Source organism: Aegilops tauschii, chromosome 3 (assembly GCF_002575655.3).
Source record: "Aegilops tauschii subsp. strangulata cultivar AL8/78 chromosome 3, Aet v6.0, whole genome shotgun sequence".
Classification (NCBI taxonomy): domain Eukaryota; kingdom Viridiplantae; phylum Streptophyta; class Magnoliopsida; order Poales; family Poaceae; genus Aegilops; species Aegilops tauschii.
Window position 1 is genome coordinate 333,903,650 of NC_053037.3, and position 24,480 is coordinate 333,928,129.

General features: G+C 43.8%; 2 protein-coding genes across 3 annotated transcripts; one reads left to right on the forward strand and one right to left on the reverse strand.

The window, feature by feature from the left end:
* The first annotated feature begins 265 nt into the window (after nucleotides 1-265).
* Nucleotides 266-4,136, forward strand: LOC109741295 (uncharacterized). Its single transcript, XM_020300371.4, has 7 exons — nucleotides 266-650; nucleotides 1,160-1,467; nucleotides 1,553-2,269; nucleotides 2,882-3,010; nucleotides 3,130-3,333; nucleotides 3,450-3,650; nucleotides 3,790-4,136. Exons 1-7 carry the CDS (start codon nucleotides 383-385, stop codon nucleotides 3,913-3,915), a joined length of 1,953 nt encoding a protein of 650 aa, XP_020155960.1. The 5' UTR covers nucleotides 266-382; the 3' UTR covers nucleotides 3,916-4,136.
* A 992-nt stretch (nucleotides 4,137-5,128) lies between these two features.
* Nucleotides 5,129-12,514, reverse strand: LOC109741284 (potassium channel AKT1). Of its 2 annotated transcripts, none has more exons than XR_006672197.2 (11): nucleotides 12,008-12,513; nucleotides 8,825-9,190; nucleotides 8,608-8,665; nucleotides 8,200-8,517; nucleotides 7,856-8,101; nucleotides 7,663-7,761; nucleotides 7,460-7,504; nucleotides 7,192-7,377; nucleotides 6,706-6,900; nucleotides 6,416-6,619; nucleotides 5,129-6,310 (listed from the first exon to the last, which is right to left on the reverse strand). XR_006672197.2 is itself a non-coding variant. In XM_020300362.4 (11 exons), exons 1-11 carry the CDS (start codon nucleotides 12,226-12,228, stop codon nucleotides 5,427-5,429), a joined length of 2,694 nt encoding a protein of 897 aa, XP_020155951.1. In that variant the 5' UTR covers nucleotides 12,229-12,514; the 3' UTR covers nucleotides 5,129-5,426. The 2 variants fall into 2 exon arrangements, 1 of the variants encoding a protein (XP_020155951.1); XM_020300362.4 differs by having other exon boundaries at nucleotides 6,544-6,619; nucleotides 12,008-12,514.
* Between the last annotated feature and the right edge of the window lie 11,966 nt (nucleotides 12,515-24,480).

Genomic DNA, 24,480 nt, shown 5'->3' on the forward strand with positions numbered 1-24,480 from the left:
GTAAAAACCCAACTTATACTTGCTCGGCATAGTGACAAACAAAAGCAGTCTGCCGTTTGTTAGATCGCAGGCACTAACAAATTGACAAACCCACAAGCGCACTGTGCCATAAATACCCCTCCGCTCCTCTCCCCCGTCTCTCCTCTCCTTCTCTCTCTCTTCTTCCTCTTCCTCTCCCCTTCACCGGCCTCTTCCAACTCCGCTTCCTCCTCACGCCCCCTCCCCACCCACCACCCCCGAGCGCCCGAACCCTAAACCCACGCAGCACCAGCGGCGGCGGCGCGGCCTCCGCCTGTCGCATGCCCGCTGCCTCCTAGCAGCCTGGGCCGCCGGCGATCGCCGGAGTCGGGGAGGGCGGCGAGCTCCCGTGCGCCGGAGAGAGATGGGGGCGGGCGGGAAGGGCTGGCCGGAGACGGCGAGCCGCGGGGTGAGGACGGCGTGGTTCATGGTGGTCATGGTCGCGTCGCTGCTCGTCGCGTCGGCGCCCGTCGTGGTGGCCGCCGGCGACGTCGCCGTCACGCTCTGGCTCGAGGCGCGCCTCGGCTGCCCGCGCTGCCGCGGCCTCCGGGACCACCTCCGGGGGTACGCCTTCCGGAGCTCGCTCGTGGACATACCGCTCCTCTCCGTCCTCCGCTGCATCGTCATCACCTGTAAGCTGCTCGCATTGCCTCCTTAATGCTGTTTTAGTGCGCGAAACGGCGCAGGCGCTAGCAATCCTGGGGAATCTGCATCTGTCTGGGTCGTGTTTGCTTGCTTCCCCATCCCCCGAGCCTTTTTTTCTTTCTTTTTCTTTTCTTTTCTTTGGAGAATGAATGAAGTTTCGTTTGTCCTTGGAGCCTATTTTTGGGACTTGAGCGCTTTGCTTAGGATTCTCCATATTTTTTGCATTTATGCATGAGGATTTGGTCACCCGAAAGCTACATCTGTGCTTGTCTTCTTTCGCTTGGGTTGGGGGAGACGATGAAACTTTTATTACTAGTGGAAGTACATGTGTCGCCTGTTACTCTTCAATTCTAGTATACCAATTTATTTAGTTAAACCGCGTCATTTGCTTAAGTCGACTGCTTGAAACTTGAAAGACATTGGAAAATTTCCGGTACAGTTACAGTCTACACCAGCCATCGTCGGATTCCACTAACCTGCTAGTGTACTTGTGCAGGTGTATACCTCGTGTGTGATACTTCTGGTCTCTCTCATGGCCCGTACCTTGGAACCACAACCTTCTGTTCCTTGGCTTCGCTGCTCATCTTGCTCATGAAGGCCTGCGTTTACACTCCAGCTCAGGACATTGGGCCTGAGCTCTCGCCGTCATTGGCGGACCACAAGCTAAATATGAAGATGCTATGGGGAATGCCTGCGCTTTTCCTGTCTTCCTTGATCTTTGCTCTCGGCCATTTTGTTGTCGCTTACAGAACGAGCTGCAGGGCTCGACGAAAGCTGCTTATCCATCGCATTGACCCTGAATCGGTATGGCCGGTTCGTTTGAATCTCACTGCACATGACGGATTACTGTTTCTATTTGGTATTTATGGCCCCTTCTGCTCCTTTTCAGATTCTGGCTTACAAGAATGCCTTTCCTGGATGCTACAAGGTTCCTCGGTCGCCCACTCCGCACAGTGCGAAACTTTATTCAAGGAGCGAGAGCGAGACAAAGAGAAAAACTCTTGTGCACGATGACAGGGATATTCCAATCAGTTTTCTTGCTGATAGTGATAGCATGTTCATTGCTTGCCAGGGGGTCACTGTGCACTACAAAATGTCTGATCCATCAAGCTGCATATCGCCAGCTCCTGAATTGTCTCCAGAAACTAATCATGATGCTGTTTCGTCAAGCATTTCTCCTAGAAGACAGAGGCATGAGAGCCCACCAACAGCTTCCTCGAGTACCCGTCGTCTTTTGCATAGGAGCTTTAGCCATCAGTATCACCAAACATCGTTATATGCACCATTGTTGGTAGAACCACTGACCTCTCCAACGGTGTCAGATGGCATCCCCTTTCTCAGTCTTGACGACGGCAGCTTACAGGTGTGTTCGAAACCTATGGGCTTTGATCTTGAGACTGGAGAGCACGGGAAATTTGCTGTTGTTTTGGTCCATGGGTTTGGAGGGGGAGTATTTGCATGGAGACATGTTAGAAATTTGCTTGCTCGACAAGTGGGTTGCACTGTGCTGGCCTTTGATCGCCCTGGATGGGGATTAACATCTCGACCTCGCAGAAAGGACTGGGAAGACAAGAGTATGCCAAACCCATACGAGCTTGAGTCACAGGTGATCCTTCTTACTGGATTAGGTCGTAATCTATTCGTAGGGTTGAATTATGTCACAAGAATTCTTAATTAAAGTCTAGCAAGTACCAACAACGTTTACCCAAAAGTTGCAGAGTAATTTATTTATTTATTTTCACTCAAGTGAAAGATTTTTTAAATACCTCAAGTATAAAAAATTATGGCTAACTAGGTGAAATGTTGTCTTTTCCAATATATTCTCTGTGATAATTAATTTTTATATTAAGTGCTATTGCCTGAATGCTTTTAGTTTCCACGCTCAGAGAGATATTTTATCTTGAGAATATTCTTTGTCATTGAGAGTTTTTATTGTCACTGCAACTTTGAATAAATTCAGTTTGAACTATGAGCCTAATTGGTTTGGTGCCAATAATTGGCATGCCAATTGTTGGCAATTCCAAAAAAATGGTTGGTTCCCATCTCTCAAAAATTGCCAATTTTTGGCAATTTTCTGTTTTGCCAAATGTTGGCTTGCCAAATATTGGCAATGCCAAATTTTGGCAGCAAACCAATTAGCCTCTACGAAACTTCTTCCACTGTATTTCAAACAGCGTGATCATGTTTTAAAAACACCATTTTGTATGTCCTTGTGCAGGTTGATCTTCTGATTTCATTTTGCTCAAACATGTTCTTGGGCTCGGTCATTTTAGTTGGTCATGATGATGGCGGCTTGCTGGCCCTGAGGACCGCAGAAAAGTTACGTGCTTCTGGAGATTCTAGGAAGGTACAGTATTGTAACCTTTCTTCTTCTATTGTAAAATCCGTGATCTATCATAGTTTTTGGAAAGTTTGTCATCGTTGTATTGATCATATTAAATTAAATGTTCCCCTGTGTGTTCCCAGGTCGAAGTCAAGGGAGTTGTTCTTATAGGTGTAAGCTTATCAAGAGAAGTGATTCCTGCATTTGCTCGTATACTCCTGCATACTCCTCTGAGGAAAAAGCACATGGTGCGCCCACTTCTACGTACTGAAATCACTCAGGTGATCAATCGACGAGCATGGTTTGACGCTACCAAGTTGACAACAGATGTTCTTAATCTTTACAAGGTGAACACTTGCATTAGTTTACATTTGCCTTTTAATCTGTCATGAAAGTCAAACCCCCTTTTTCCCATTCTGCGCAGATCTAACTATTAACTGACCTAATGAGCTTTTGCATTCAGGCTCCATTATATGTCGAGGGCTGGGATGAAGCACTCCATGAAGTAGGCCGTCTTTCATTTTCCACTGTCCTATCATCAAAAAGAGCAACGGAACTATTAAGATCGGTGGAAGACCTCCCTGTTTTGGTGGTAGCAGGCTCTGAGGATGCTCTTGTTTCTCTGAAGTCAGCACAAACTATGGCTTCAAAACTTGTAAATTCTGTAAGTTGTTTACCCCCACTTGTCCACTTCATCTTGTGCTGTCAGAGTGGTCTATATTTCTTCCAGAATACAGTATATAAATTCTGCCATGATTTGCATATCTAAATAAATCTGTGTTTTGCTTCTTGTTGTTGTGCAGAGGCTAGTAACTATATCAGGATGTGGTCATCTGCCACACGAAGAATGTGCCAATGCATTGCTCTCAGCTCTTTTTCCATTCATCTCAAAATTGGTATCATCAGATGATTCATTGCAAAGATTGTAGCATACACATGTCCACCTTCCCTTTTGAATTTTGCTCTCTTCCGTGCCCTCTACATTGAGTAGATGACCTCTAGCTGTTGCGAGTTGCTGTGATTCCATGTTAGTTGCAAAGTAGTGGAGCCTGACCCAAAATCTCAAGGGTCCTAGAGCTCCCCTAATTTATTTTTTTGGTCGTATGTATTTCTGTTCCCGATCTGTTCAATTAAGCAAGTTGAATCTGTACAGCCCATGCTTGCAGTGTTCCAGTTCACGTCTACCCCAGCTCCAGCTGCTTCATTATCATTGACTAACTCCAGCGGAGCAACATTTAAGTAACAGATACCTGAACAACAATGTGCTAGTTTTTGCTTCGCTCAAGTTCGAAGTCAATTGCGTTTAGAAGCCTTCTCAGTTGTGTGACATTTTGAGAATTTTGCGGAACTTACACACGTAGTTTCTGCCTAGTATTCACACAATGTAGGTTTCCATTGAATATTTGTCCCAATGATGGTTGCAAAGGGGGTGCACATGTCAGCGACATGCTGAGGAGATACTATGACCCTGCATTTGAACAGATTCTGGATGGTTTTATTGGCTCTGTCACCTCCGTGGCTTCACATGCCAACATTACTTGCCTGAGCTGTGAACTGGTGGTTGGTGAGGCGTGTAAATAAAGATGTCCCAGGATCAGCCAGCCTCACGTGGCTTGTGTTGCAAGTTGCAACAGAAATTACTCTCTGATGAGGCTGTGAACACGTGTGACCTTTACACCAGTACTCCCTCCACAAACTACTACTCGCTCCGTCCCAAAGTGTCTCAACTTTGTATTAGCTCTAGTACAAATTTATACTAAGCTCCAGACACTTATTTTGGGACGGAGGGGGTACTAGTATAAACTTTGAGATCATTACTTTATAGTGATCTAAAAGATGTTATATTAGTTTACAGAGGGAGTACAATTTAATTTGCACACCACTGCCTTTGAACAAAAATAAAACGAACATCAACAATTCTCGTACAGCTCCTTGTCTGCTGGCAGTCCTCTTCTGAGACGGCAGACACCAGGGAGTAATAAACCAGCAATACAGTCTCTGTTTTATAGGAAGCACTGAAACTTAGCAGGTTACTGGCATCATTCCTCAAGTGTCACACAGATTCAAGCGGTCAGCACCATTAGTTCCATAGGAAGGCCGAATTCACAAGCAAAGATAAGGAATATAATGACCATAATAAAATGAAGCTAGATAACCTTAATAATTTCCTTGGATAGCCTGTGAAAATTCTGCATGCCTAGCAGACAAGAATTTCTATACAATGAAAATTCTGCATGCCCAGCAGACAAGAATTTCTATACAAGGCATACCTTGCTGGACATAACCCTATTTCACCATCTTTTGCACGGTGGAGACGTGTCGTGGAGTAGCCATTGGTGATTTCCAGTTATTTTTTCACCATTGGCTTTTCTGTTACAAGCATGGTTCAACATTCCCCCTTCACCCTAATTATTGTAAACCGGAAAACGCAATTCTATGCCTAATTTTTACCTCCTATTTGCGTATCATCTGGTATCCAGTCATCACTGGCAAGAACAAGATGATCACCATCTCTGATGAGCTCAACCTCGTCAACCTCTGCGCCCTCAATTGTCAGGACCTTAGTGGGCATCATGTCAAACTTCTTCGCACCTAGTTGAAGAAGCTCCTTCATCGACCCCGGTAAGATCACGAGCTTCCCAGCAGTGTTCCCCTTCTCAGGGCAGCTGATTGTCACCCTGACGAGTGGGTTGTGATGGGCCTGAGGATAACTCGGACCACCTGTTGCCGCAAGACCTCTTGAGAGCAGATGGTCGGTCTCTCGGCGCGGATGAGACGAAGAGATGACACCAAAAAGAGAGTTGTGAAAACTGACTTTCCTTCTCTGCGGAAGAACTTTGCTGGGTTGCTGCTCAGCATCTTCACGGATCACTTTTTGCATCGAGGGATCACTGCTGAACCTGCCTAGCAGCGTAGGTGTCATCCTACCATTTGACGTGTACTTCCTTGGTGCTATCACTGATCTAAATATGTTCTGTATTTCTTCATGGCCTTGTTGCTCAGCTAGAGCTCTTGGGGTCCAGCCATTGCTGTCCTGCTTGTCAATGTCTGCTCCGTGTCTTAGTAACAGCTCAACCATCTCAACATTCCCATCGCAGACAGCACGGTGTAGCGGAATGTTTCCGTCCTTGGATGGCCTGTTTACATCGATGACATGTTTGAGTATTTGCTTGAGCAGTTCTATATTATTTTGCTCGACTGCGGTGCAAGCATATAAGCTTGTATCCCCCGATGATAGTTCTGCACCGCCCTTGACTAACAGCTGCACAACCGTATCATGTTTCGCATACACAGCCTCCCATAGCGGAACCTTTCCTTCCGAATCTGGATATTGGAAGAATTAAAGGCATAGTCAGCTAAGGGTATGATCAAACCTTAACAACTCTTCGGGATTGGTATCCGCAATTAATAAGGCACTCTTGTACTTACTAGTCAAGAATAAAATTTTCCTGAAGTGATAGATGCTAATAAATTTCAGAGGAATTATGCAGATGGTAGATTTGCTTCATTACGATGATGATCTATATATAAGAAGGGACTATCATGGTTAGGCATACCCCTGGCATTTGGATCAGCTCCATATTCTAATAGAAGCTTGACACATTGCTCATTTCCTTTGGAAGCAGCTATGTGCTGTCATCATGAAAATGAACAATGTCACTTTCCTGCTTAACAAAAATCTACAGAATAAAGAATACAGTTATGATGAGCATACTAACCAGTGCTGTACGCCCATCTTGATCTGACTCATTTGGATCCAAATTACGCTTAAGTAGTTGATGCAACAAATGGTCATCTCCTCTAGTCACTGCAAAGCAGAGTGTGATTGGCAAATCCAGACGACCTCGAGCTAGCATGCTCTCGATCTCCTTCAGAACACCTACCATTACGCCGTCTGTCTGCTCTTTTAGTAACTGCACCAAAAAGGGGATCTTAATAAGTCCTAGAACAATCCTTGATGGTATTGCAGTTGTTCTTAAGCAAACGGCATTTTGTAAGGCATTGTCATCGTCGTTGATTATGGCTGGGAGCATCAGAGGAAATTAACCTGAGATAGACCCCATAATGCAACTTAAGGATCTTAAGCGAGCTAGCGATGATTTGAGGATTGAAGTTTCAATTTCACATATTGTTGATGCAGGTTCTAGCAGTGTTGCTCACGATCTTAACAAGAAAGATCTAAAAGAGTAATATGGGCAGTAAACCTGAATAAGGTTGTTCATGATGATAGTTCCATCGCCAACATTGGATTGAACAATGCTGAGAAAGGCCGTACGATTCATCCGTAGAAGCTGACATAAGGATCTTGTCCGGACTGTGAATAATTGAGGCCTATAGCAAAGAACCCCAATTTCTCCAATAACCTCTCCTGACTTGGCCACTCCAACCACCTGGAGATTACCAAATACCAGTATATCATTTTTAGGGACCATTTGATGCATAAATTTACTTCAAGTTCAGCACAGGACTTACCTGTTCTGCACCATGTTCCGCGCCATTTGGAACCTCTACTAATTCCTGAAAAAGGCGACATGTTTATTGATTGTTAAAATGACACACTTATTTTGGGTGTTATAAAACTACTATCAGTATAACTACCTTTTTTATCTATATTCTTCTCATACATAACTATATTAACTAGGAAATACAAAGGATAAGAAAAATAGTATTCTTACCACACTACCAGAAACTAAAATGTAGAAGTCAGTGGGTGCTTCATTCTGCAAAATGACATCCTCCCTAGGTGGAAAATATTCGGCTTTCATCTCTGAAACCTTCAAAAGGAACCATGCAAAATGACAACATAAGCAAACGTTCAGGGAGTAATAATTACCTGAAGGAAAGACCAAAGAATTACCACGGCCTCACCAGTTGAAAAATCAGATCATTAGATACTCCTTGAAACAAGTAAATGTTTTGAACCAGATTGAGGAACAGATATTGCGAAATGCTAGACCTAATAGCCTTAGGCAGCGCATCAAGAGTCTCTTGTTGTTGAAGACCTTCAGAATCTGTCCTGAACTTTAAGCTAAGATGTGATATCATCTGATCTTGCAACCGAGGTGGTAGCTGATTCCGAAGGGCAAAGCTGGTTGCTGCTTGAATTGTATCCCGCTTTAGTCCAAAAGAAAAAAGATCTCAGAGTCGAATATTGAAATAACTGTCCAATGTATATATCAACCAAAGGCTAGTCAAAGTCAAACAAAACTCACATATTTTCGAGTACGGCTGGTGCCATGGACAACCAAGTTGGTCATGTTGCCAATCAAATAAGCAGTCAGTCCAAGGTTAAAGAACATGTAGAAAATATTGAAAATCATCTCCCGTATGTTCTCCGCATGATAATCCCCATAACCCACAGTGGTAAGCGTGGTGATTGACCAATATACTGATGTTACGTAGCGAATCCACAAGCCCTTGGAATGAAAATCTGGCATGGTATTGCCGATCCACGTTTCCTTTGGGTCCGGGTACCTATCAGCGATTAGATAGTAGAAGCATGCTGCACAGTGCACGGCAAAAAGTGTGACCTACAAGATAAAATGTAAGGAAATAGGATATCATCATTCATCCAGAATATTTAAATTACAGGAAAATACTCAAATGTTGAAATCACTTACACAAATGAGCTTTGCACATCGAACCCAGAAGTAATTGAAGTGTCTATCCTTCTCCAATCTAGTAAATGAAGAAACAGAGGTTACAACACATGGCACAAAAGTAATAGGCTACTCAACAAGTTTTAACAGTACACTATCAGACTTAGATACAAGTTCAGGAGCTTAGAACAAAAAACAAAACATAATTTTGTATATTCATGCATTGCCGCAAACCTACCTAGCAAAGAGAGAGCTGACTCTCCGGAGACGCCATAGACGAAGCATGTTGAAGAATCCATATGATCTGAGCTTTGAAGGTAGTATCCTGCGAGCAATTTCTGATGGGATGGTGGAGGCAACGTCAAGAACCAACCAGCTGGTAGTATAACGCCAAGCAATCCTCTTTGGATCATCTTCGAGCAAATAGGTCAGTCTGTCCAAGTAAGCTACAAAGAAGGTCAGGATGATGTCAACTGCGAAGATTGCATTCACGGCATTGTCCGTCGCAGCTAGGCCTCCCGTAGGGATCCGGATGAAGCCAAATTCGAATGGGGAGACCCACGCAGAGTAGACCACAAGAACTATGAGGAAAGTCTCCCACAATCTGCATAATGTTAATAACAAAGATATCAGAATTGATTGTCGTAGCTATTGTAAAATGTCCTATTTCTCTACAATAGTGACCAATGAGCCTGCTTAAAAGTGTAAATATATTTATTATTCATGTCGAGTTTGTTTAGCATTATTGCATACTTGGTGTACTTTCTGCTGGCTATTAGTAGACTAGAAGTCTTTCACACGGCAGCTCAAAAGTTGGCACATATGGTACCAAGCACCTGAGTTTGAATCCCACCTTCCTCTTATTGAAAACTAGGGGTGAGTCTCTAGACGTACCAAACTAAAGTTAACCATTAATATATATGTACAAATTTTCATGAAAAAAGAGACATCTGAGGGAAAAGAAAGACTGATGATTCATGTAAAGACAAATATCACATGGAACGTCTTGTATATGTGCCTTTTTTCTATAGTGCTTTGGCAGTGCCTACCCTTTTTCACCACAAAAAATCACATGGAAAACACCCTTTCACGAAATATCATGAAACCGTGTGAAGAAGTTTTATTGAACTGTAGAAGAAATATTAAATGTACGGGAAATGATATTGAATTAAGTACCAAATTTAGAGCTCAAACTTAATGAAGCTGGGAAGATATTATCATACGGATAAACATCCAAATGAATAGCGATGACCGGTAAATAGCAATATGAAATTTGCTTACTATATCTTCACAAATGCAACTGAGATTGACATTACGATTTTACATAAACCCAGAATATCACATACAAATGTATATATTGTTTTGAGAATTTTACAATTGTATGTGCAGTTTCCACCCTGCACGGGCATGTAACGTGACACGTTTTTGCGTATATTAGCAATAAAATTAAGAAGAACATTTAACCCTCACTAAAACAAGAGCAATTTGTGGGCGTTTCCTGCTGCTTTGCTTTGCTCTGTTTTGTTTTCGGTTGCTTTGTTTTCCTATCTGTTTTTGGCTGCTTGGTCTTGTGCATGCTTCACGCCTTCTTGAGAATTTTTAATTTTTACCCCTAGTTATTGCAGTCTCGCACGCCTTCTTGAGAATTTTTAATTTTTACCTCTAGTTATTGCAGTCTCGTAGAGTATCAACAGTTGCTCGATTGTTTTTTTTTTCTCCTTTTACCTCGCACTCGTGCCTTATTCACGGTTTAACCCTATTTAGAAACTTTTGGCCAACCTGACATCTGAACCCACATGTATGACCAATGTGGCAACTGACATGGACTTCACGTCCCAAAATATTGGGAAATACTTGTAAGAAGTGTCCAAAATCTAGGGAAATAAATCATATTTCACTAATTTTAACTCCAAATTTGGTTGCAGCTATTCTGTTTTTTATGTATATTTATAATCTATTAATTTATTTTTTCTCCAATTGTTTGGAATTTGAAAGTGAGTTTATACTCGGAACAAGTAACACATAATTTGAAGTTAATATGAGTGAGATACTATTTTTCAAGTTTTTGGAGAATTTCTATAAATAATTTTTAATACTTGGTGACTTGGCATCCATGTAGGGTGGGGTTGTCCTATCAGGTTGAGGATACTTTGTTAAATGGGATACATCTGTATCTGCTGTATATGTATCGATATATAAAGTATCACTAGGGTGGAATCTAAATAATCTTGACCATTCACTTCAGTCTGATCGTACGGTCCATGGATTAAGTTGGACCAATGGAAATTACTCCATACCTTATAACTAATTTGTTAAATTTGTGGCTAATTATAACCATAACTGTATTTAATTTTTTTAATATAATATTGATCGAGACGTGCCTTGCATGTGCACAATCACCAGTCCTGGATTAAGCACAGGTTCTTGTCGAAAAGAGGAAATCTTGTTAAATCGGGTAAACAGTTAACACTGTGTGAGAACTAAGGAGTTAAAAAAATCAGACTTGCAAGAAATAAATATAGCGATAAATAATAATTCAAACTTGCAAAACTTAGTAAATGATGCAAAAAGGCAGTAAACCACCGACCGTAATAAAAGCCATAAACAAGTAATTAAGCCGCCCCCCTCAAATAAACCCAAGAAATAAATAATGAACAAAAGTTTTGGATGTGAATTCCGTGAATGAATCCTTTATTTGGAGACGGGAGCACTGAATAAAGAAGGGTAAGACGAGAGAGCGCAAGAAATGTTGGCATCAAAATCACGATTTCCTTGTCTGTGTTAGAAAAAGCAAGGAGTAAAGCAGTCGTAAAGAGACCAGAGCCGTCCAAAGTAGTAGTAAACAAAAAATAAATCAGAGAGCCAGAGAGGACGACTACTCTGTAAACAAACGCACAAACAAATCAATTATTCAGTTTAAGTCAAACCTAGAGAACATAAAGAAATTGAAGCTTTGGTATATTTATTTTTAATCCAACGAAGCTTTGGATCCTGTGTTCCACAAAATAACAGATAACAGGCTCTGAACTTTGCAAATTTTGAGCATAGCAAAATAACAGATAACATGCTCTGGAGTAGTAGCAAACATGATGATGTGATGTTAATTGAAGCTAACAACAAATATTGTAAGAAAAAAAAAGAGAAAGCAAAGCAAGAATTGCAAAGCCTCTACTTGACAGCAGCTGTACGCGGACCATTCATGAACCAATCCGTTAAAGTATAGCTGACATAGCTAAGCAAGTAGCTACCGATGAAGGAAACGACCAATGCACAAGAGAACAAATTTTGAAACCAAGCGCTACGGAGAGATAGAGAGGAGATGGCGTGGCGACAGAAGAGGAGACGAGTAGAACTAGTAATGATGAGGAAGGGAAATTGTGGAGAGCAAGGAGGATGCGGCGTGGCAGTGTGTTGTTGTTACCTGTATCGGCGGTCGTACGGCGAGATGATGAAGCGGCGGAGCTTGACGCGGCGGTTGCTGCGCGCGCCGAGCGACGGCAGGATGCCGCTGGAGAGGCTGTAGTGGCTGCCGTCCCGCGACATCTCCCTCTCGAGCGCGTGCGCGTCCCCGACGACGCCGCTGCCGCCCTCGCCCCACGGCCCGCACGCCCGCATCCTGGCGGCCCCGGACCTCGACGACATTGCGGCGCCTCGCTCACTCGCCGGACCGCCGCCGGGCCGGGCGGGTTTAACGGACGGAGGGCCACGGAATCTTGCGGCGCGGCGCGTACTAGTTAAAAAAGTGTGGGTCGGATGGATTCTTTCCCTACTTGCGTTGCTGGTTTGGGTTTGTTTTCTTGGGAAGCGCAGCGCAGCGCGGGAGACGTTGGGAGTGTGGTGCCGCGGGCGGCGACGGCCCTGGCTGTGGCTGGGCGGGCGGGCGGAGGGGTGGAGGGAGACGACTCCTGGTCTGGGGGCAGGTGGACTCCTCGCGATCACGCGCGCCCGCAAGGTGGGTTTTATGGAGAACGCCTCCGCGGGTCGGATTCTGTGCTGCGGGTCCGGCGGGGACAGTTTCTTTTTCTTTTTAAAAAGCACAGTGCGGCTAGGTCTCGGTCGACTCGAACTGAGATTTAATTAAATCTCAGTAAAATGATATAACATGTTGAAGAGGAAAAGAAAAACTGATTCTTTTTGCACGGATCTTAATATAAAATCTCATGAATATAGTATCAACTGGGCGTGTTCTGATGTCCTCCGGCTTCACGCTTCGAAAACTTCCCAGACGAAATTGTCCCGAACGGTTTTAGCTGGAGAAGCTGGATTCGGGAAGCTGCTCCTTCTCTACGTGTAAAAAAGAGAAGCAAGGCCGGCCCAGCTCCACCGAAACATGAAGCATGGAGTTTGCTCTATTTACAGGGAATTGCCACCGCCAAGTATACCGGTTCGTTGGCTCCCCTCGAAAAGAAACATAACATCTCGAATCGTTACGTGAATCCTCGCTTGTACCGCTACCCCTCCTAATTGGGCTGCATGCAGCCGGCCCAACATACGACTAACAGGCCACAACCCTCTCTCAGTTGGGCTGCAACTGTGGGAGAAGCTACCAATGTCCCGAACGCTCCAGGAATCGCTACCTGAAGTTAGAAGCGAGGATGAGAAGTTGAAAATGTGGAGTTTTGTGAAGCTGGGGAGAATCCGAACACGCCCTAAGACTTAACAAAGTCCCAGTGGATTGAAACTTAGCAAGCAAAGTAATAGGTGCCTCGTTCATACATATCATAAAAATCAAAGTATAAGTCATATAAACACCGACACGAAAAAATTAAGAAGACAACGTAACGTTTCTAAACTTGGCACCAATGCCCGTCGCCTGCCTCCGGCACCACCACACCAGTCACCGAAGGAAATAAAAAAATCACCTTCTCACCCGATCTTGATGCGGGTCCATCGCTGATATGCAGTTTTGCGGACTTCTAAAATGGCTCACCAAAAGTTGCCATTGTCGTTGAACGAATCAGACCAGGGTAGCATCCCAGACACGCCATTGAACTCCAGATCTGGCACCCCACCACGACTAAGACACCGAAGACGGAAACCATAGCTGCCATCCATCAACCATGAACCCCAGCACACGTTCCGTCTTCTAGATGTTGTAGACGCATACCACAATCTACATCCAGTCCAGGATTACCTCCCAAGCTCTGCGTCGACATTGGAGCAGACGCCGTCACATCGACGAAGCCCGAGGACACATGTCCACCACAAGGATGCAGCCATCGCCACGATATCCCTGCTTAAACGGACTAGTTCCCAAATCCATCATCGTCCATAGAGACGATCGCCACATCGGAGAAGAATTCAGAGCTTCTTTATTCAGCATCACCGTCGCCGTCACCGAAGCCAAGACGTCAAATGATCCAAAAACCTAAACTAGTAGGGACCTAGAACCTGAAGCTAAAACGTTCGCACACACGGGATCTGGCGACCCCCTTCACCACCGGCGATCAAGAGGGGCAAAATTGAAAATTTTGACCTCGAAGCGAAAGTATTTCACAAACTGTTTTTGAAAATATTTCACACCGCTGCACTCTACTGTTCAACTCCTTACAGCTAGGCGTTGCATAGTGTAGTGCAGAGCCTATCTGTCGGGCGCTACACTAAGTGTTAGACGCTCCATAATAGGCGCTGCACATTAGTGGTCAGCTGAGTGAAATACTTTTAAAAACAATTTAGTTTATGAAATAGTTTGGTCCTGAAATCAAATTTACGTTTTTTGCCATCAAGAGATTGCCGATGAAGGGGAGCCGCCGGAAGACAGCTTCGGAAGGCCTGGCTCTCTTGGCGGCGGCTAAAGGTTTATGGTCGCTGGCCAAAGAGCGACTCCAAAGCCCGGCGGGGACAGGTTTGCTGCCTCCTCCTTTGCCTTTTGTCAACGCGCCGTTTACGTGGTACATCGGCGTGCCTTCGCCGCTGGCTTGGCTAAAAGGTAAAAGGAGTCACACACGTGCGGGCTAGCTCCGAGGTCCAACGCTACGCCCAGTTTTTTCACCCCAGCCCCTTTTTAGCATGCCATCCGTGTTCTCCCTTTTCCGATCAAACACACACGAGCATTGGTGTTGGACACTGGATCCGAATAAAGCTTTTTTTTTTTTTGAAAAGGAGGCGTTTTCGTTCCTGCGTCTCCTTTGAGTTGTTATAATGTTCAACTTACTACTAGTATAGGCACCTCTTTTGCTCACGTCCTCCTCTTTCGCGGTACTACTTCTCTTTGCTCTTTCTATATTGTGTGTATATATATGGTCCGCTCCATTGATTCCTTCGGAATGCATTTAGACTGACCGTAGCCCCGCTTGTAATTTGGATATGAAAATTATTGCTCAGCCTCGTTAGAGCATCTCCAATTGGTGTCCCCTAATAGGGCATAACCGCATTTTACATCACAGGGCATAACGATGCTCCAATTGATGCGCTATTTGTAAATCTTTTTAATCCAAATTTAGGGCAGCTGCAAAACACGGCACCAAGTGCTGCAAAATTTGCAACACTTGGGCAGCTGCCACAAAACAAATCGCTTCGTACGTGAGCCGCCAACCGTTGTGCTGAAATTTTCTGCGCCGCGCCCACACCTCTACTCGACCACCGCCGACGGCGATTTCGGCTGCGAAGACCATGGTCGCAGCTCATCCCCCCTCCCTAACTCCGTCGCGATGCCGCCGCACTACCCCGTCACTTTGGACGATCGCTGGAGTCCCCGCCGGCCACTGAGTGGGATCCGCCACGACGGTGAGTTTCAACCGATCCAGGTGTTGGTTAGAGTGCCACAACCCATGATGCCCCCCACCCCCGCACAGCTCTCCGCCGTTGTCTATAGCTGGACTAGTGGATGTCGGAGCTCTGCGGGCAGCCACGCCATTGCCGCTACTTCTGTCGGCGTCGCCGGCATGCGGCGTCACCAAACTTTCGATCAACACTTGACCGACAGGCGTCAGCATGTCCATCTTCATTAACCTTGCTGCCGCTATGACCATGACTGAGTAGTTTCCTTTAGACTATGGGTCCATAGCAGTAGCTAGATGGCATCCTCTCTCCATTGTGCTTCAATACAAAGTTCCCGTGAGCTGCCTCAGCGTGGCTACCGTCTACACTCCGACGAGCAGCCACTCGGTTTCACCCTCCTCGCGCACAAGGTGTTCGATGAAATTTGTACTAGGTAATTTTTTTAAACTTTTTCCTTTTTTTCGTTGTGCACGAAGATGTAGTTTAATGGAGATTTATTATTGTAGAAGAGCTCATGTGACTCCTATCTTTCAAATGATTCCTCGTCGGATGAGGAATACGACTTTTCCAAGGAGGAGGTGATACGTCTCAAACGTATCGATATTTTTTGATTCTTTCATGATAATATCATACAACTTTTATATACTTTTTATAGCAATTTATATTGTTTTTCTGGACTAACCTATTAATTCAGTGTCTGGAGCTAGTTGTTGTTCTACATGTTTCTTTTTAGAATATCATTATTTTCAGACCTTCAAACGTCACGGAGATTTTTGTTGATTTTTCTGGAGGATAAAGTCCAGAAAGCACCGGAACCTGCATGGGCCGGGGGGGGGGGGGGGGGGCAAGGGCCTCGCGCGGCCAGGTGACCCGTGCCAACTGTTGGGGAACGTAGTGATAATTCAAAAATTTCCTACGTGTCACCAAGATCAATCTAGGAGATGCTAGCAACGAGAGAGAAGGAGTGCGTCTTCATACCCTTGAAGATCGCTAAGCAGAAGCGTTACAAGAACACGGTTGATGGAGTCGTACTCGCGGCGATTCAAATTGTGGAAGATCCGATCCAAGCGCCGAACGGACGGCGCCTCCGCGTTCAACACACGTACAGCCTGGGGACGTCTCCTCCTTCTTGATCCAGCAAGGGGAGAGGAAAAGTTGAGGGAAAGCTCCAGCATCACGACGGCGTGGTGGTGGTGGAGCTCGTGGTTCTCCGGCAGGGCTTTGCCAAGCACTATGGAGGAGGAGGAGGTGTTGGAGGAGGAGAGGGCTGCGCCAGGGGAAGGGGTGCCGCTGCCCTCTCTCTCCCTCACTATATATAGGGGGAAGGGGGGTGGAGGAGGCGCCCTAGGGTTCCCTAGGGGAGGGGTGGCGGCCACAGGGGAAACCCTAGATGGGTTTGGGCGCCCCCAACCCTAGGAAACTTGCCCCCCAAGCCGGGAGGGGTGGCTTCCCTAGGGGAGGCGCCCCCACATCTCCATGTTACGTGAGATGGGGTGGGAGGGGCGCACATCCCCTTAGTGGGCTGATGTGCCCCCTCCCCTTGGCCCATAAGGCCCCCAAACGCTTGTCGGGGCCTCCGAAACACCTTTCGGTCACGCTGGTCGTCACCCGGTATTCCCAGAACAATTCCGGACTCCAATACCCTTCGTCCAATATATCGATCTTCACCTCCGGACCATTCCGGAGTTCCTCGTCATGTCCGGGATCCCATCCGGGACTCCGAACAACCTTCGGTAACCACATACTATTTCCCATAACAACTCTAGCGTCACCGAACCTTAAGTGTGTAGACCCTACGGGTTCGGGAACCATGCAGACATGACCGTGACACCTCTCCGGCCAATAACCAATAGCGGGATCTGGATACCCATATTGGCTCCCACATGTTCCACGATGATCTCATCGGATGAACCACGATGTCGGGGATTCAATCAATCTCGTATACAATTCCCTTTGTCTATCGGTATGTTACTTGCCCGAGATTTGATCGTCGGTATCCCTATACCTTGTTCAATCTCGTTACGGGCAAGTCTCTTTACTCGTTCCGTAACGCATGATACCGTGGCTAACTCCTTAGTCACATTGAGCTCATTATGATGATGCATTACCGAGTGGGCCCAGAGATACCTCTCCGTCATACGGAGTGACAAATCCCAGTCTCGATTCGTGCCAACCCAACAGACACTTTCGGAGATACCTGTACACCCAAAGCACTCCTACGGTATCCGGGAGTTACACAATCTCATGGTCTAAGGAAATGATACCTGACATTATAAAAGCTCTAGCGAACGAGCTACACGATCTTGTGCTATGCTTAGGATTGGGTCTTGTCCATCACATCATTCTCCTAATGATGTGATCCCGTTATCAATGACATCCAATGTCCATGGTCAGGAAACCATAACCATCTATTGATCAACGAGCTAGTCAACTAGAGGCTTACTAGGGACATATTGTGGTCTACGTATTCACACATGTATTACGGTCTCCGGTTAATACAATTATGGCATGAACAATAGACAATTATCATGAACAAGGAAATATAATAATAACCATTTTATTATTTCCTCTAGGGCATATTTCCAACAGTCTCCCACTTGCACTAGAGTCAATAATCTAGTTTACATCGCCATATGATTAACACTCATAGTTCACATCGCCATGTGACTAACACCCAAAGAGTTTACTAGAGTCAATAATCTAGTTCACATCACATGTGATTAAGACTCAATGAGTTCTGGGGATTGATCATGTTATGCTTGTGAGAGAGGTTTTAGTCAACGGTTCTGCAACATTCAGATCCGTATGTACTTCGCAAATCTCTATGTCCTATCATAGATGCTGCTTCCACGCTCCACTTGGAGCTATCCCAAATGGTTGCTCCACTATACGTATCCGGTTTGCTACTCAGAGTCATCCGGATAGGTGTTAAAACTTACATCGACGTAACCCTTTACGCCGAACTCTTTATCACCTCCAAAACCGAGAAACATTTCCTGATTCCTCTAAGGACAATTTTGACCGCTGTCTAATGATCCATTCCTAGATCACTTTTGTACCCCCTTGCCAGACACGTGGCAAGGCACATATCAGGTGTGGTACACAGCATGGCATATCGTATAGAGCCTATGGCTAAGGCATAGGGGACGACTTTCGTCCTTTCTCTTTCTTCTGCCGTGGTCGAGCTTCAAGTCTTAACTTCACACCTTACAACTCAGGCAAGAGCTCCTTCTTTGACTGATCCATCTTGAATTCCTTTAAGATCATGTCAAGGTATGTGCTCTGTGAAAGTCTTATCAGACGTCTTGATCTATCTCTATAGATCTTGATACCCAACATGTAAGCAGTTTTACACAGGTCTTCCTTTGAAAAACTCCATTCAAACAACCCTTTATGCTTTCCAGAAATTCTACATTATTTCTGATCAACAATATGTCATCCACATATACTTATCAAAAATGCTGTAGTGCTCCCACTTACTTTCTTGCAAATACAAGTTTCTTGCAAACTTTGTATAAACCCAAATGCTTTGATCACCTCATCAAAGCGTATGTTCCAACTCCGAGATGCTTGCTCCAGTCCATAGAAGGATTGGTACGTCTCCGTCGTATCTACTTTTCCAAAAAATCAGAGAGAAGGATTCATCGCGTTTTACGATACAGAGCCGCCGCCAAGCCCTAAAACCTCTCGGGAGGGCTGATCTGGAGTCCGTTCGGGGCTCCGGAGAGGGGGATTCGTCCCCATCGTCATCATCAACCATCCTCCATCACCAATTTCATGATGCTCACCGTCGTCCGTGAGTAATTCCATCGTAGGCTTGCTGGACAGTGATGGGTTGGATGAGATCTATCATGTAATCGAGTTAGTTTTGTTAGGGTTTGATCCCTAGTATCCACTATGTTCTGAGATTGATGTTGCTATGGCTTTGCTATGCTTAATGCTTGTCACTAGGGCCCGAGTGCCATGATTTCAGATCTGAACCTATTATGTTTTCATGAATATATGTGAGGTCTTGATCCTATCTTGCAAGTCTATAGTCACCTACTATGTGTTATGATCCGGCAACCCCGAAGTGACAATAATCGGGACCACTCCCGGTGATGACCATAGTTTGAGGAGTTCATGTATTCACTATGTGCTAATGCTTTGTTCCGGTACTCTATTAAAAGGAGGCCTTAATATCCCTTAGTTTCCATTAGGACCCCGCTGCCACGGGAGGGTAGGACAAAAGATGTCATGCAAGTTCTTTTCCATAAGCACGTATGATTATATTCGGAATACATGCCTACATTACATTGATGAATTGGAGCTAGTTCTGTGTCACCCTATGTTATGATTGTTACATGATGAACCGCATCCGGCATAATTCTCCATCACCGATCCAATGCCTACGAGCTTTTCACATATTGTTCTTCGCTTATTTACTTTTCCGTTGCTACTGTTACAATCACAACAAAACACCAAAAATATTACTTTTGCTACCGTTACTTTTGTTACCGTTACCACTACTGTCATATTACTTTGCTACTAAATACTTTGCTGCAGATACTAAGTTATCCAGGTGTGGTTGAATTGACAACTCAACTGCTAATACTTGAGAATATTCTTTGGCTCCCCTTGTGCCGAATCAATAAATTTGGGTTGAATACTCTACCCTCGAAACTGTTGCGATCCCCTATACTTGTGGGTTATCAAGACTATTTTCTGGCGCCGTTGCGGGGGAGCATAGCTCTATTCTTTGAGTCACTTGGGATTTATATCTGCTGGTCAGTATGAAGAACTTGAAAGACGCTAAGACAAAAATTTATCCCTCAACTACGAGGGGAGGTAAGGAACTACCATCTAGCTCTGCACTTGATTCACCTTCTGTTTTGAGTAAGCTTGCGACACCTAAACCTGCTTCTGCTATTCGTTCTGATATGTCGCATGTTATTGATGATGCCACTTCTGCTATGCATGATACTTATGATGAAACTACTTCTATGCTTGATACTATTGTGCCACTTAGTGAATTTCTTGATAAACAAATTGCTAGGGCTAGAGAGAAAGAAATTATTGAAACTAATTATATTGATGAAAGTGATGATGAAGACTTGCCTGTTATTCTTGAGGGTTATGTTTTTGATAAAGAAGCTACTTTAGCTATTTTAGCTTGCAAAGATAGATATGAACTCAAGAGGTTATTAGCTAAATGGAAGCAGCAATCTCTTAATGATAGAATGAAACCTGACCCTGCTTTTGCTACTTCACCTATCTGTGTTACTGATAAGGATTATGAATTCTCTGTTGATCCTGATATAATTACTTTGGTTGAATCTGATCCTTTTCATGGCTATGAATCTGAAACTGTTGTGGCACATCTTACTAAATTAAATGATATAGCCACCCTATTTACTAATGATGAGAGAACCCGCTACCTCTATATCCTTAAAATATTTCCGTTCTCATTAAAGGGTGATGCTAAGATATGGTTTAATTCTCTTGATCCTGGTTGTGTGCGTAGTCCCCAGGATATGATTTATTACTTCTCTGCTAAATATTTCCCTGCTCATAAGAAACAAGCTGCTTTAAGGGATATATACAATTTTGTGCAAATTGAAGAAGAGAGTCTCCCACAAGCTTGGGGGAGGCTTCTCAAGTTACTTAATGCTTTGCCTGATCATCCTCTTAAGAAAAATGAAATACTTGATATCTTTTATAATGGACTAACCAATGCTTCCAGAGATTACCTGGATAGTTGTGCTGGTTCTGTTTTCAGGGAAAGAACACCGGATGAAGCTGAAATTCTATTGAATAATATGTTGACAAATGAAAATAATTGGACACTTCCTGAGCCAGCTCCTGAGCCAATTCCTGAGCCTATTCCTAAACCAACTCCGAAGAAGAGAGGTGTTCTATTTCTCAGTCCTGAAGATATGGAAGAGGCAAAGAAATCTATGAAAGAAAAGGGTATTAAAGCTGAAGATGTTAAGAATTTACCTCCTATTGAAGAAATACACGGTCTTAATTTACCGCCTGTTGAAGAAACATATGATCTTAATCCTCCACCTATTGAAGAAACCCATGGTCTTGATAACCCGACACAGGTAGTAAAGGTAAATTCTCTCTATAGATTTGATGAAGGTGATATCCCTCACTATAAGTCTGCTAGACAATGCTTAGAAGAGTTCTATAATTTTATTGTCAAACAAGAAAACTTCAATGCTTATTTTGGTAGACAATTGAAATACAATTCCGATACGCTTGAACACTTGGGTGATTATATGTCTAGAGTTAAAGGTGAACTTAAACTCATTACTAAACATGCTTCTATGGTTACCACTCAAGTAGAACAAGTACTTAAAGCTCAAAATGATTTGCTCAATGAATTGAATAGTAAGAAAAATGATTATGTTGTCAGAGTGGCTACTAGAACTGGTAGAATGACTCAGGAACCTTTGTATCCTGAAGGCCACCCTATGAGAATTGAGCAGGATTCTCAGAGAAATAATATTGATGCACCTAGTCCTTCTAAAAGGAAGAAAAAGAAAAATGATAGGACTTTGCATGCTTCCAGTGAACCTATTGCTGAACCACCTGAGAATCCAAATGATATTTCTATTTCTGATGCTGAAACACAATCTGGTAATGAACATGAACCCAATGAAAATGTTAATGATGATGATGCTCAACCTAGTAATGACAATGATGTAGAAATTGAACCTGCTGTTGATCTTGATAACCCACAATCAAAGAATCAACGTTATGATAAGAGAGACTTTGTTGCTAGGAAACATGGTAAAGAAAGGGAGCCATGGGTTCAGAAACCCATGCCCTTTCCTCCCAAACCATCCAAGAAAAAGGATGATGAGGATTTTGAGCGCTTTGCTGAAATGATTAGACCTATCTTCTTGCGTATGCGTTTAACTGATATGCTCAAAATGAATCCTTATGCTAAGTATATGAAAGATATTGTTACAAATAAAAGAAAGATACCGGAAGCTAAAATTTCCACCATGCTTGCTAATTATACTTTTAAGGGTGGAATACCTAAGAAACTAGGAGATCCAGGAGTACCCACTATACCATGCTCCATTAAAAGAAATTATGTTAAAACTGCTTTATGTGATCTTGGAGCCGGTGTTAGTGTTATGCCTCTCTCTTTATATCGTAGACTTGATTTGAATAAGTTGAAACCTACTGAAATATCTTTGCAAATGGCTGATAAATCAACTGCTATACCTGTCGGTATTTGTGAGGATGTGCCTGTTGTGGTTGCAAACGTTACTATTTTAACGGACTTTGTTATTCTTGATATTCCCGAGGACGATAGTATGTCTATTATTCTTGGAAGACCCTTTTTGAATATTGCAGGGGCTGTTATTGATTGCAACAAAGGCAATGTCACTTTCCATGTTATTGGTAATGAGCATACGGTACACTTTCCGAGGAAACAACCTCAAGTCCACAATATCAATTCTATTGGAAAAATTCCATCGATTATTTTTGGAGGTTTTGAATTTCCTCTTCCTACTGTCAAGAAGAAATATGATATTCTTATTATTGGGGATGTGCCTATCCCCGTTGAGGTAACATAGTGTTATTCGAAATTTCTCCGGTTCCATGTTATTCGGAATGAGTTTGTTAACAAGACTTGATCAACCTTGTTAGTGGATTCCTTTTGATGAGCATGAGATGGATGAAACTAGAAGGCACAACCTTCTGTACCCTCTTTCTACTTTCTGTTATTTAGTTGAAATAAAGTAAAAATAGTATTTTTTCTGTCTGTTTTCTGATTTATCCGTGCAATATAAAAATACCCCGAAAATAAAAGTTCTCCAAATGCCCTGAAAATGGAATATGTTTTTTTCTAGAATTTTTGAGAATATCTGGCACTGAGGACACAGCAGGAGGGGCAAGCACCTGGCCACGAGGGTGGAGGGCGCGCCCTACCCCCCTAGGCGCGCCCCCTGCCTCGTGGGCCCACGGTGGCTCCCCTCCACTTATTCCTGCACCCACACACTTCTTCTTCCTCCCACAAACACCAATATCCAGCTCAAGCACAAGTTCTAGCTCATTTTCTGCGATTTTCGATCTCCTTGCTCAAAGCACCTCTCACAAAACTGCTTGGGGAGATTGTTCCTTGGTATGTGACTCCTCCATTGGTCCAATTAGTTTTTGTTCTCGTGCTTTATTCATTGCAAATTTGTGCTGCCTAGGTGACCATGTTCTTGAGCTTGCATGTCAAATTTATATGGTTCCAAGTAGTTCTAATGCCTGATATAGGCTCTAGGCACTTGTAGGAGTAGTTGCTATCAATTTTGTTGAGTTTGGTTCACTTTTATTTGAAGTTACTAAAAAATTCAGAAATTTTTCAGAGGAAGAAATATGCTTAGGAAAATGTTCCAAGGTGGTTCTTCGAGGAAGCAAGGACCCAGGCTTGCAATGCGTGATGCTGACGATGAGCCACCAAGGGACGCTCCAGTGCGGCCTTGTGAGTGGCCTTCAAAAAATTTATGGATCGAGCGGGAATCAAGGAAGAATTTAACACATATTTGTGTAACGCTGATCTTGTGAGCTTCGAGGCAGAGAAGTGCCGCCAATACCACTATCTCACTAGTACATTTGTGAGGAGGTTTGAATTTTCATCTTCACGTAATTCTCGAACTGTCCTGTTTGATCTTTATGAAAAATCTTATACCATGGACTTAGAGGATTTGTTACCGCTGCTTGCAAACTTCCACAATGGGGTAGTGCTAGTGAACCTCGCAAATCTGAATTTAGAAATTTTCTTGCTAGTATAACTGTGGGGGAATCTAGAGATATAGCACAAGCTACCATAGGGAGCATCCATTTTCCCGCTATACATTATTTTGCTCTCTTCATACGTAGGTGCATAAATGGTAAAGATGAAGCATGTCACATGTGTGTCCCTGATCTCAGTATTCTTAGGAGTGTTGTGTTAGGAGACAAAACTTATAACTTGGGAGCCATTGTTGCACGTAGGTTGCACCATAATAGATTTAATTGAGATTTCTTTGGAGGAATTTATGCAACCCGCTTAGCTGATTTTCTTGGTGTGGACATTCGTGAGGATGATATTGAGTTGCCTCCTACTTATTTAGACCATAATGCTATGGTCCACCACCAGTTTATCGAGAGGAATGAATCACCTCTCCGGTATCGCTTAATCTT